The sequence below is a fragment of the Triturus cristatus genome, chromosome 2_1, assembly GCF_964204655.1.
Source record: "Triturus cristatus chromosome 2_1, aTriCri1.1, whole genome shotgun sequence".
Lineage (NCBI taxonomy): Eukaryota > Metazoa > Chordata > Amphibia > Caudata > Salamandridae > Triturus > Triturus cristatus.
This window is the reverse complement of record NC_140581.1, coordinates 630,666,953-630,680,438: the sequence shown is the minus strand read 5'-3', so window position 1 is coordinate 630,680,438 and position 13,486 is coordinate 630,666,953. Positions and strand designations below refer to the sequence as shown.

Below are 13,486 nucleotides of genomic sequence, written 5' to 3'. Positions count from 1 at the left end.
TACTTGTGGACTGCATTTTAGCACGAACAAATATGCATGTGTAGATTTACTTATGTGAAAATCTGTTGAGAAGTAACAAGTTCACTTTCCCACCAACCACTTTTTTGCCCAACCCTGAAAGGTTTACTTCTGCCCTTGTCAGGAGTAAATTTTCGGCCTTTCTCTGTATGATAAAATATTAGAGACTAGCTGATGAAAACCCGTAAAACATGCTAGTAGGTTTGTACAGACCAAAAGGGCGTTCCAACCACGGGAAACTATAGCTTACTGCTACCTCCCTCCAGCCCGTCTGCAGAAAGGTGGCAAATTAAGTGAATTGCAAATATTCAAACCCTACTATTGTGTTAGCTATGGAATAGTCAGAGAGCTTATTATCAGAGCTATACAAGGAGATTACTGCCATCATTTTCTGCCGCACTACCTGGTACCAAAGGGATAAGTGGATTTTGTTACAGGACAAGTAGATTTTTTAAGCAACCTGTCCCATGGACAAGTAGATATTTTATTAAATTCCACAACCCTGCCAACGATGCCCGCAGAGCTGCGGTGCTGAGCAACTTGCTGACCCACTGGACACATTCGGATGTCTGGCAGGCACATCACGCGCACGATAGTGAATATATAGATTTTTCACTCCATCCAACCACCTACATGTCAGTTTCACTATATACTTTGCTTTATAGACCTTGCAACCCACACTGCGAATTCGATATACCTAGGCAAGACTTTCTCAGACCATAATTCCCTTTACGTGATAGCGTGCTGGAGAGAGTGCCTAGCCCTGTCCCCACGTGGAGACTTCCATCCCTGATGGTTAGAGAACCAGACATTCAAATTCACCATTCATGACAAAATCACTTCCTATTTCTGACAAAATTGCCTCCAACCCTTGGGTTAAATACATCCAGTTCTACCTCCACAGCATTTTTCCTACGGCCCCAGATGAATGCCCAAGATGCAAAGTGGAGACACCAGACGTGATACACGTGTTCTGGCCCTGTGGGCCTTTATGGTATTTGTTGGGGATACAGCACCTGCGGACATAGGGACAGCCATGTGTAGGGAGCGCCTGACCACTACCCAACATTGTATATAAATTTTATGGAGAACGCTAATCATCACTGTACAAAAGACATGATAAAAGACGTGTCAAAATTGGCAATCTGGCTCTTTAAAACATTTCTTTTTAATCAAACTTATTACACTACAGAGCATAACATCAAAATGACAATAAGTAAACATTTTTCCATAAAGGCTGCATCAAATTAATGCTACCGACCCAACATCACAAATAAATATTTTTATGCCTCTACTTGTTTTGGACTTTTGGGTCATTCTATGATTTAAATTTGACTTTCTGGTGATCCTATCCCATAAAGAGGCCCTGATGACAACCCACATACTGAATAGTATAGGTTCAAACCACCTACAGTTGAAGTGGATTGACTGAATACTTAGACCATCACTTTTGCATTTCACAATACCTATTCAGTAAAGGATGATGCTGCAACAAGATATACGTACAGCTACCATCATTTCTCACTCTTGGTATTTTCGTATTTGGATTGCTATGCAACACCTTGTTGCTGGACATTGAGCACCATGCACTGCACCACACCACACCACCCCACCCAAAAGTCACTATATATATTTCTGTTTAACCCCTTGAGTGCCCATGACGAGATGGTCTCGTCATGGGCCGCGGTTGCGCTGTGCCCATGACGAGACTATCTCGTCATGAGCCCCGCCCGCTAATGAAACGCCCGGCACAGGGCGTGGAAAGGGCGGGGCACTCAAGGGGTTAAGATTTAAAAAAAATGTTGTTTACCAACAAAATGCTCTAACGTCAGCAAAATATTTATTAACCAAAAGAGACAATACAATTTACTGTCTCCAGATTCCGATGGAAATCAACAGATTTGGATTTGGCCTACAGAGTTAATATTAGCCACCCATCAGACTCTAATATAAAACAATCAAAAGAACATTTGGAAACGTGTCAACTAAAAAAAACAGTCTTGTAATAGCTGAAAGTGATCAGACACTGTCAATAACAACTTTCTTGCCCCACTTTCACTTAATCAGGGTAATACAGCTGTTATAATGGCCTTTTGTTCTCAAAGTGACACTTCGGGCATCACAAACAGCCAGTGTCCCACCCAGAGAGTTTGGTTTGTGAGGAAAATAGCCAGTCGAAGGTACATCTACCAATACATACAATTAAGAAATCGAACAGAAGGATATTAAAGTGGAGGGCAAATGGAACTAGGGACAATACACTTGTATCAAGGCTTTGCTTAGGTTTCAGCTAGGAAAGGAACATCCACTTAAAGCTAATTCTGATACCAGACACTAATTAACCCTGCAATGGTCAGAGAAAGTGATTTTTAAATTAAAGATGAATCATGGTCAAACATCTGGGTGAAAGCAAAGCCACTCTTTTATGCACAACACAAAGAACGTGCCTACACACTCTGCTTCCAAAGGTACACAAGCTATACAAGACTGGATCCACCCATTGTAGCTCTTCACAATGTCAGAGGGGCTGCCTACAGAAGGTCATTTGTTCCATAGCTAGCTGTACTGTGACAAAATTAAGTTTAAAGAGATCCTAAACCATATTCAAAACATAAAGATCCAGGTACTAGCAGTTTCAACAGTGATTCTGTCAGACTCTGGAATGTATGTCCAATGGAAAAGGTTTTAGATTTTCCCAATTTATGCTTGATCATTGCGGCGCATGGTACCACTTTTGGAGCTATAGTAAGTATACTTTATCTGTCTCTTTCTTTTGACCGACCTAGCTAAAATATTGATGGAATGAAGAGGTTTGTTTTGATTGACTGAATAAAGCCCTGTTCCGATCCCCGTTCCACCAAAGTTAAAATTCCACTGAAGCTTTAAAAACTGTCATATTAATTAATTTATTAATTTTTACTCTGATTTACCCATCGAAATCCTTTAAAGATTTAGGAACACTGCATCTTTCTTATTTCTTTCTTATTTAAGTGGAAAATGTAATTCACATGTTCATTATTGCCTTCCAGTCTACGCAGTATTTCAAAGGGATTGGTGAGACTCACTAACCATATTTGGAGGTTTGTTTTGAGGGACCTGTATCAAAGATACGCTTGGATTACTAACAATAACATTTACAATGTCTTACAATGCTTAGGTTGCACACCGCCGTACAACCATAAAAAATCATGTTACGATTTGCACTGACATTCATGTAACAAATTCTCTAAGTTCAAAGGGAAGAATTCAAGTAAAAGCATGCAGGTAAAGTGTGAAATTGACATTTGACAAAAACTACTTCAATAAATCTTTAAATAAATATATCAAGTACATACAGAATCGTACTCTTCATCATCTTCGTCATCTTCCACATTGTCATAGAGGTTCTCAAAATCTTCTGCTTGGCTCCGGTCCACAGGTTCGTCTCCTTCTCCCTCTTCTCCCCCAAGAAAGAATCTGGCAATGTCACTCTCTGTTGCTGTGACCGACATAGCATCAGAAACTCTACATGGGCCCAGGAGCCAAATGGATCTCTGCTAGAAGTCTGATCTACACAGATGATGATAGGTCGAGAAATTCCATGCAGTCTGTCAAAGTTGGAGCAGACACTTGCTGGTATGAAAAGATGTCAGCCAGCTGCAATGAGTAGCGTTCAGATGCCAGTCTATCTTTTTGTTTTTGTGTTCCACCACCAAGAAATCCCATAAAGTTACTCCTCCATCGCCTGCTCTACGAAAAGAAATGTTTACCTAAGCAACGAAATGAAAACAGACATTAGGGTGAGCAGAATTAAAAAGGCAACTCACACTGCAAAAGTTATACAGGAACTCAAATCATGCTCGTTCCGCTCTGTTTAAGCTAGTTCTGAAGGAAGCTGATCTAGACTCTTGGTCTGTAATTTCCATTAGGCCTGGGTTGAGTGACTCTTCTGCTACACATGGCACTGCACTGAAGGAACAGCAATTTCACAGATACAGAAAAAACGGCATAGAAAGAGAGCAGTCAGAGGCCAATGGATGCATGTTAGTATGTATATTGATATACATCAGCTGTCTGCTGAATGTTACAGTGAATTCCCATAACCATATGAGGAAAAAACAAGACATTTTAGAACTATATTGATAAAGCTAGTATTGCCAACTTGAAAATCATTAATGATTACAAACGTCTGAAAACCGCTGGAACAAAGGTTTATCCAAAACTGGTTTAGTCAATTACGATTTTTGCCGGAATAGGGTAGATTAACTCCTGCACATTCCAAACCACATTAAATCAGAAAAGCACTTATCTGTTCAGGCTAACGTTCTCAAATTTGGAGACTAAGGATAGTAAGCAACTACAGTTTAAGAGTCACATTTCATTACAAACCTATTATGGGACACATGATCTTGTTATTGCTCCCCAGCAACTGGACTTGTAGGTAGATTACAGTATCTAGAATTTGCACTACTCAATGTCAATCTGGCTGCTGGAGTGAACTTGAGAAAAGTTGATTCTTGGAAAAGCACAACTACTAATAACTGGCAAAAGTACAACAAGCTTGAGAGTGATGCAAGGAACAAAATGACATTTGGTGCCAGCATAAATGTATTTAGCTTTATTACCCAAAACACCATATATAGTAACACAGTTGTATAATGTAGGAATCAGAGAAGTTTCATAGATCACTGGTGAAGCAATTACTGACGAATGGGACAGTAATATCCTCTGGCCTTACCCATGTTAAAATATGTTGATCCTCCGGTGTTGCATCAGCTTTGAATGTTACAGTGTTATATTTAAATTTGAATAAATAGGAAAAACACCTGCAGAACACATAACTAATGACACCTGGGTTGGCAACATAGACCTTTTCCTGGTTTACTAATGAGAACAAAAGATAAGTTGTGAGTAGTTTTGACTACTCAATGGTATCATGATTTAAACATCTAGAGAGCATTGCTTAAAAATCGATGTCAACTAATAAAAGTGTCTTAAACACTGAATGCTATGTTACGTAGCATTTTTTAGCACACGATCTCTAGCTTCTTGGCACTAATGGAAATGTCCATTTACTGAAAAAGATTTAATTTAAACAGACTGATTTACTGTAATTTTAATGTGGCGTTAAAAAGTCAAGATATTAAATGTTTTCTGAACAGGGCAATATACATTTGTGACCGTTTTTGTAGGTCTCGACTAGACAGCACATGCGCGGTCTCGAAGAGACATGTTGTATTCCATCTGTGGCCTTACAGGCCACCCATCTCCTACCATTGGTAAACTTCAGCGTCGCTCTCATTTTCTTTGATGCCATTTGTCATGGCCTGCGGGCGTCAAGCCTTCCTCTTGTGTTTGGCCTTTCAATAGCGCATGGACCAAGTACATATCTCTTTACAGTGCTCCCAGTTTGAGGAGCAATTTTTTTCTTTGTTTTCAAGCCCTCCATATTAGTACTTGTGTTTCAAGGCAGTCTCCCTTGTACACAAACACATACCACTAAAATACATGCACATATACTTAAACTAATACATTACTTAAAAAGTGGTTAAACCACGAGCAACACTTGGTTTTTTTGCACGATCCGATGGTATTGGAGCACTCGCTTCGCCGTCCATCTTGCTATAAAGCGAACACAAGCCAATGGTATTGGAGCGCTTTAGGTGCTCACCAATTACATTACACAATGACTCATTCATTTTTTACACTAACCCTGCTTCAATTAAGGTGTTTTTACCGGTCATTGCTTGCCCATCTCCCCATCCCCTCCTGCTTCCCTGATTAACCCATCCCCCAACTATCTCCCTCTTCGCTCCAGTTTTTTTATTGCCCGGTCCAATTGTATTGGAGCACTTGTTCCGTCCTCCATCTTGCCACAGTTCTAACACCAGCCGATGGTATTGGAGCGCTTTCAGTGCCTATCAGTTACATTACACAATTACACATTCATTGTTGTAGGCAGAGGGATGTGCAATTGATGTGCCCAGAATCCAAATTGTTCAGCCGACCAAGAGATTCAAACCTGGTTCCCCAGGTCCCCTGTCGGCACCTCTTGCAGTTATGCCACATCCTCGCTTCACTTCAAAGTTCCTCAACTGTTTCTCACTATCACGTCCACATTTGTTCAGCAAGACCCAGTAAAAACTGAACAAGCACTGGCAAAGCTAATGGATCTCAGCAATGCCCGAGCAATTGGCCTTGTCAATGTGAATGTCTTTTAGCCATGTTGTCTAGCAGCACATCTACTGTTCAGCACGGCTGAAAGTCACTGAAAAAAGAGCTGTGATGTGTTCAGCTCAGGCCACGTCGTATCGCTTATTTGTGTTAGGAGGGGCAGGACAAACTCAACATGGGGGGCGAAGAGACTCGGCATCGGTTCAGCATCCTGCGATTCTGGGATTTCAGTAACTTTCAGCCATGCTGAACAGCAGATGTGCTTCTAGACAACATGGCTAAAACAGTTTCTAAGGCCGAGTCTAGAAAATAACTATTAGTATTTTGTGGTACCTAATACTGTACACAGGTATCTGCACTAGGTGGCACATGCAGAGAAATCACCATCTGCAATTTCAGATATATGCAAATGACATGCAGATTCACTGATAATTAGAAAGCGCAGCAGGGCGTCTATTTAATATGACGGAATGCCTCAAATATCCATCACTGCATGAAAGAAAGTGACATCTGCTTTAAAACAGAAATTACAGTGCTGAATGATGCAGAAAATAGCGATTTATCATTCAGCTTCCCCCCCAATGCCTGGAAGCAGCCTTAAAACGGAGATAAAGACATACAACTCATACATTTATCAGCCTGCCGCAACCACAGGGAGCACAGGAACACAATTCTAACTGTCCAATGAGAAAGTGGTGGTGTACTGGTTTGGGAAAGGTAGCATGAGATGGGGGGTCATATCACCGGTACTGCAGCACCCCATAGGTAAAATACCATATGAAAACATGTTAAATAAAATTATTTAAAGTAGTTAAAAATATTAAAACATTCAAATGAATGTTAAAAATATTTTAAAACTACGTTTAAAAACGTTTTTGAATTGAAAAATTGATGCAACATTAATTTAAATTAAAATATAATTAAATCACTTAATTCTACGCACCACTTTAAATAATTATTAATACATAATTAAATGTACTTTTTTTAACTTTAGGTAGGATTTTTTTTAGACTTCAGAAAAAGAATTTTACTTCAATATATTCAAAATAAATAAATGCAAAATGTAATTTAATAGTGCCGTAGCATGTTACGATTTTGTTCTTCATTTAAAATATTTAATTGCATTTACATTAATATTTAAAATACTAATAGGTTTACTATTTTTCTTAGTTGGATAAATGTTTTTACTTTTCCCTATATTTTACCATAGGGAGATCTCTTCCACCAGGTGCAGAGCTTTTCAAATTGTAAAGTATAAGGAAAATGTTAAAAATGAAATACATTTTAAAACATTTAGTAAAAATATTTTATATTAAATATTACCATGAATGAATTTTATATATTTAAGTGTATTATTTTAGAATAAGATTTAAAAATTCTACAGTTGTTGACTTAATTTGAAGTAAATATAATTAATGTAAATAAATTAAATTTAGCATTTTCCTAAAGGATTTTTTTTTAAAATCCTGCCTGAAGTAAAATATGTATTTATTATATATTAACGATTACAAAAAGGTAATACATAGAAATAATGTAAACTAATTGTATACTTCAAATATGAAAGTTTAAATTATTTTGTAATTTAAAACACTTTTTAAAATATTTGGTTATAAAATATGTATTTTTTAATTATACTTAATTTTGTAACATTATAATGTAATTTATCTTAACATTATTTCCAATGGGGTTCTATTTGAAGTCCCTATCTTCACTGATTTCTTTAGAAGGGTGTTGCAGTATTAGTGTTTGGCAATGTATGGGGCTGGAGTTACTACTGCTCCTTTTTAAGAAGTAGCAATTTACATTTATAAATTTGGGTCCACCCACTGTTTCAGAGGGTGGAGACATGCAAGTCTATATGTTTGAGTAACTTTATACTTGTAAATGGTGATTAGCTAAAAGTACTAAAGTTACTCTGTGTAAGAGAAAATATACCCATGTAACTTACAGTTTACCTTTGTGAATAGGCCCTTTTGTGTCATAGGAAATCTGCTGGTAATGGTGTCAGTTTGTGCCATGGTGGGTAACGCATATCCTCAAAGATTATGAAGCACCAACCCCATTGGAAGATTTTCTATGCCAAGATGGCCTGTTAATTACCCAAATACAATCAAAACCTTTTTGCAAATACCTGGGTCCATTAGAGAGTGAGGATTGGACGGAGGATCTGGCCTCCCCCTGGGAGGCGGCAATCGCCATGCTCCTTCGATTAATCCAATTCAATTATCTACACCAGGTATATTATACACAAGTCCGATTGTGGAGAGCGGGCCTGGTGGCATCCCCACCTTGTCTGCGATGTGGTCAAGAGAACGGAACTCTTCTACACACGATATTGCAATGTAAAGTGATTGAGAAATTCTGGCCTGGGGTAGTGGCTTGTCTTGCGGAGGTCTTGGGTTGGGAAATCCCCTTCTCACCTAAATTGGAGCTGCTACATATCATGGAGGGTGTGGGGGGCAATATATATAAGCGCCACCTGATGTTATTGGGGTTTACATTAGCCAAACGGGACATTGCACGGCGGTGGAATGCAGAGGCACCACCATCTTTAACAGCATGGAAGAATGGTCTTGATTTCAATATGGGCCGAGAGATTCCTATTTTCAAAGCGCGGGGTGCCCACAAAAACATTCTAAAATCTGAAAGATATAAACGGATTATAGAGGCCTCCCCCTTGAGCCTGTTCCCAATGGAGACGCAGCACTTCTGGGATAGGGGTTTGGGTGGCGGCGCAGGAGACCATGGTGCAACCGGAATTGTCATTGATGTGGGGTGGGTAGTGGTGAATCTTAAGGAGTGATGCAAGACAGTGCAGTGGGGGGTTGGGGGGGGGGGTGTTGTTCAGTATTATGACTTTTTTTCTTTTGCAAGATATGTTCATTCAATGTCAACACAGTTTGTATATTGTAAAATGTAGAAGTTGACCTCGGGGTTACAGAGCCCTGCATGATATTTGACGATTGACACAATAAAATTTGTTTTAAAAAAAACTTTTTGCAAAGACCAAATGCTAAATCATTTCTATGCAAAACCACAGTTTCTAGTCTCTGGTTCCACTGCACAGTAATATTCTGAAATAGCAAAACGTTGACAGTAGCACGATTTTAAATTAAGTAAAACAAAGGCTGGCCATTTGAAAAATATGCAGTTTTGAGTTCTGAGATCTGGTAAGAGTGGCAGATGAGGGCTTTGTCACTTCTTTCAAAATGGTGGGGAAATTAAGGGGAAAAACTACCAAGACCGTATTGGAGCATTTCAGTAGCCAGGCTGGCAAGTTGCGATATCAGACAACGATAAATTAGTTGTCCATTGTAGAAAGGAAGTCGAACCACAGGAAGAGTACCAAACTTATAAAACATCAGAAACTACCTATGTATACTAGTCTCATTATATCAGAATTTTGTTTTGTGTCTCACTTCTTGTATTCACTCAAAGTATACAATACCCTTGTTTGGTAGGCCTCACCACCAAGACATGGTGGTACGCCCACATACACTAGTACATATGACGAGTAGATGCTACCTAGGGGAACATGTTGGGTATATGTTAAGTCTCCTGGGAAAGTGTCTTCCTTCTCATCTAATGCAGTACCTTGAAGCCGCACCGTACAAAATGCAACGGATTTGCCCTTTGACTTCAGAAAGGAGGATTTCAATGCGAGTTGAATTGCTTTGATTTCTTGTATGGTTCTATATAAGTCCAAATCAAAGCACTGAGCCTCAGTCGTGAAGTTCAAGCTCTATTTCTATCCCTCCAAGGATGCACCTCAACATAAGGGTAGCTCTGAGGTGACCTCCATTGAAACGTTGCACCTTTCAAGTGATCCACAAGATAATATTTTGATCAATCCTTAACAGTATGATCACAGTGCCCGAAGCTTTGGCAATAGATGCAAATCTTCAGTGTTGTTAATATTTCCAGTGGAGCCCTTTCACACATTCAGAATGCATTTTTAAAAGTCGGTCTGCAAACATTTAGAGCATGATAGCCACAAAGCCCTGGCCTGTAATTCTAAGAAGCTCGTAGCATTCATGGCAGCATGTTCTTTACAAAACAATGTAGAAAAACCAGACGTACTACATTTGTGCTCAAGCAGGACGTCGGCTCTACACTCATAAGGACAAAGGGCTAATTCACAAAAATGTTTTTGCACCTGCATATAATTTACGTTAACAACGACAACTTGCGTGAATTGCAAGTTCTGATTCCCTGGATAGGGGGTATTTTATGTTCATAAAGTGCATCTTTGAATGTGATTTTCATATCTGAAAATTTGGGGCAGAGGAAGGGTCTGAGGGCAATTCTAGCAGGCCTCGCAATAAAAGGAAGGGCCACAAGCAAATCACGACTCTTACAATTAGTTTTCCTTCCTTGAATTCCACACAAATGTACTCCTGCTCAAAGGCAGTGAGAAAGCGTTTGTTTGTCAGATAAGTGTGGGGAGCAATGCACTCCACATGTATTAGAGGTACAAAGGGAGAGGTTTTTTGGGGGTGATAAAAGTGTCAGGAATAAAGGCACATTTATGTCGCTTTCATACACATGCAATTTTTCATCTTGTGTAAAAGCTTCAAGTGCAAAATGTTTTATATCCTGGGGCACTTGGTTTACTTTGAAGGACTCTGCAAAGTATTTACAATGTGCTCCAAACATTGGAGTAAGGCTATGGGAACAAAATTCCAACTTTCCATCCTAGTGCTTCATCAATTAAGCCAAGGTATTTATTTTAGCACTTAATCCAAGTAACATGTGGGGAAAAAAATATTTCTACAGATTGAGGTTGTTTTTTTTATTTTTATTTATTGTTAAGGTTGCTAGCATCGAAAAGAAAATGTATGTTCACAGTTCTATAGCCATCTCATACCCCTTAGAAAAGTGACAGTGAGAAATCTTTGCAGTGCTCTAAAACTACCAGACCGTGAGCAAGATCAAAATAAAAAAATATCTTAACCGGGGAAATATCTTTTTCATTTAAAATGTTGCAAAAACTAAAAATAAATGTCTTTTTAAGATATTATAATGGGTTAATGTCTGTTTTTACGTCTTGCCTACCAGACAGTTAAAGATGTCGGATAGCGAAAGATCTATTGTGGGCTTACCAAGAACTTACAGAGGCTTTGTGCCTGTCCACTGCATTACATTGGTTGGCTTTGTCACTCATTTGTTTGCACCGTATTCTATGACTTTTCTTGTCCCTTCTTGTCCATCTTGTGTTTGCCCCACGCATGGAGCATAATCATTTTGCCATCCCTGTAATTGACTGATTTGTATCATTTCACTGCTTATTTTTAAGAAGCTTTTTTTACTTCTTAATTAAGTACTCCATGAGAGTGCATGTGTTTTCCAGCTCTTGCGCTGGTGTCCTCCCCCCCCCCTCACCTCCTGCACCTCAGCATTTTGTTGGCCTCCCAAACGTTGTGTCTCCCTCATACCCTGGTTGCTCTCACCCTCGTTTTATTCACCCACATCCTGTGTTGGTATCTCCCTCAAGAACTGCTTTTCTTCTCTTCCCTCACCCTTTTTAAAAAAATGTATTTAGGACTTTTGCTCTGAATTTTTTTAAATTTACTGATATAAGTGGCATCCCTTACCTTGGATCTGTAAATAAGAAAAACCTAGGTAAATGACACCCGAGTCATTCTGCTGGCATACGCATGCATTGGGATGCACACAAGTGCACAAGTCGTCATGCACACAAGTAGAATAATGGCAGTCTCATCGTTGTGCTTTTTTTCTTTACAAATTTCTTTCCCAGATGCTATACAGAATCACCAAAAGGCACTGGTAAAAACAATAGGCCCCAAAGGCGAGACTTACTGGCTTTGCCAAAGTTTGTTCATCCGGGGTTTTCCATTATACCACTTAACACAAATGAAGGCTATCTTTTGGAGTATTTCCCTCTTTATTTTCCAGGCAGCGCCCTCATTTTATAACATTTTCTTAACGAGTTAGGATATTCATCACATGCAGCCACTTTCCATTTGCTTGACACCATTTCTTTTCACTTACCTCAACTGTCCTGATTTTTATAGAATTTGCATTATTTCGCATTTTCTTACTGAACTACAGTTTTTATTTTTTTAAATTTAACAAAAATATTTTAAGTGTTCAGAACAAAGATTTCGTTTACATTAATTCAACCTGGGGATATTTATGTGATGTGTTTCACTGTGTACCTAAAACAAATTACAAATGTCGAGTAATAAATGCGTCCACATTTTGACAGACATTGAAACAGAGCAAGGGGTAATGAAGTGGTCTACTCCCGGGTGAATCTAAACAACCCAGTAGGGGGAGTAGGATTGAAATACAGAGAGATTACATAGCTTTACAAGAGACAAATTAATTATAGGCCTCTTCGAGTACTCAAGCAGTTAAAAGCTATTCAAATACAAATAAAACTTCTTACATTGTGCATTTGTGAATGCAGCAGGAGCCTTTGATTTACAAATGCTGTAAACCGGTGTAAACCTTTAATATTTATGCTAATGGATGTCCTTCCAATTGTTACAGCCACCACTACTTCTGTCATATGATATTTTATTAAAATAGTAAGAAGAAAAACGATTACGCATTTTCCAAACAGACAAAATGCTTAAAGAATAGACCGTTAGATGGTACGGTTCAAGGAAAAGGACTGATCTGCAAACCAACACAGAGGATAATGTGAATTAAGGTTGATGTTATAGGGATGCTCAGTTCCTTGTTATCACTTAGATAGCTGTATGATGGCGCTTGCAAAGTTATTAGCTGTCGGACCTGGAAACTAGAGAGTAAAACTACCCGTCTGTACTTGATAATTTCCATCACCTTTACAGTTCGAGCCATCAACCATTTTGTGGCTAAAATGACAGGCACATACGCTGTTCCACATACTCTCTCACCAATGAGGCGTTTAACCTCTGCACTCCTTTAAGCCAGAGCTAATCAAATTCCATAACATAATGCTTGAATTCGCGTGTTAATGAAGTTTGTTAACATATCTTCAAAATACTGCCTTCTCCGCTATCTCCTGCTGAAATATACTAGAACTTAGAGCAGTGCGAGTCAAAAACAAAAATTATCATCCCCAAACCACTCAATTTATTTCACTCTATTGTGTTAAAGCAGCAGCCCACAATCCAGGCCTTAGTCTCAACCAAGATGCCATTTTGTCCCAGCACCCTAATGCTTGCCACTCACAGCATCCTTTTTCCATCAAATCACTGCACAGATTGGAGAACTGCAGAACCTTCATCATCTCTTGTGTGGGCCACTGGCACCCATGCAGGCTTTCTGGCACCCAACATGGCCTCTCCACAATGTTGCCACA

The 13,486-nt window shown here is 39.0% G+C and overlaps 1 protein-coding gene across 2 annotated transcripts in view; it reads right to left on the bottom strand.

Annotated features, from left to right (window-relative positions):
* The window catches only part of PPIP5K2 (diphosphoinositol pentakisphosphate kinase 2), a 1,583,220-nt gene that overhangs the window by 1,464,429 nt on the left and 105,305 nt on the right, over positions 1-13,486 (bottom strand). For both annotated transcript variants that reach the window (XM_085632565.1, XM_085632566.1), the window contains exon 2: positions 3,354-3,767. In XM_085632565.1, the coding sequence (XP_085488691.1) occupies positions 3,354-3,509 (156 nt within the window). In that variant the 5' untranslated portion in view covers positions 3,510-3,767. The remainder of the gene's footprint in view (positions 1-3,353; positions 3,768-13,486) is intronic.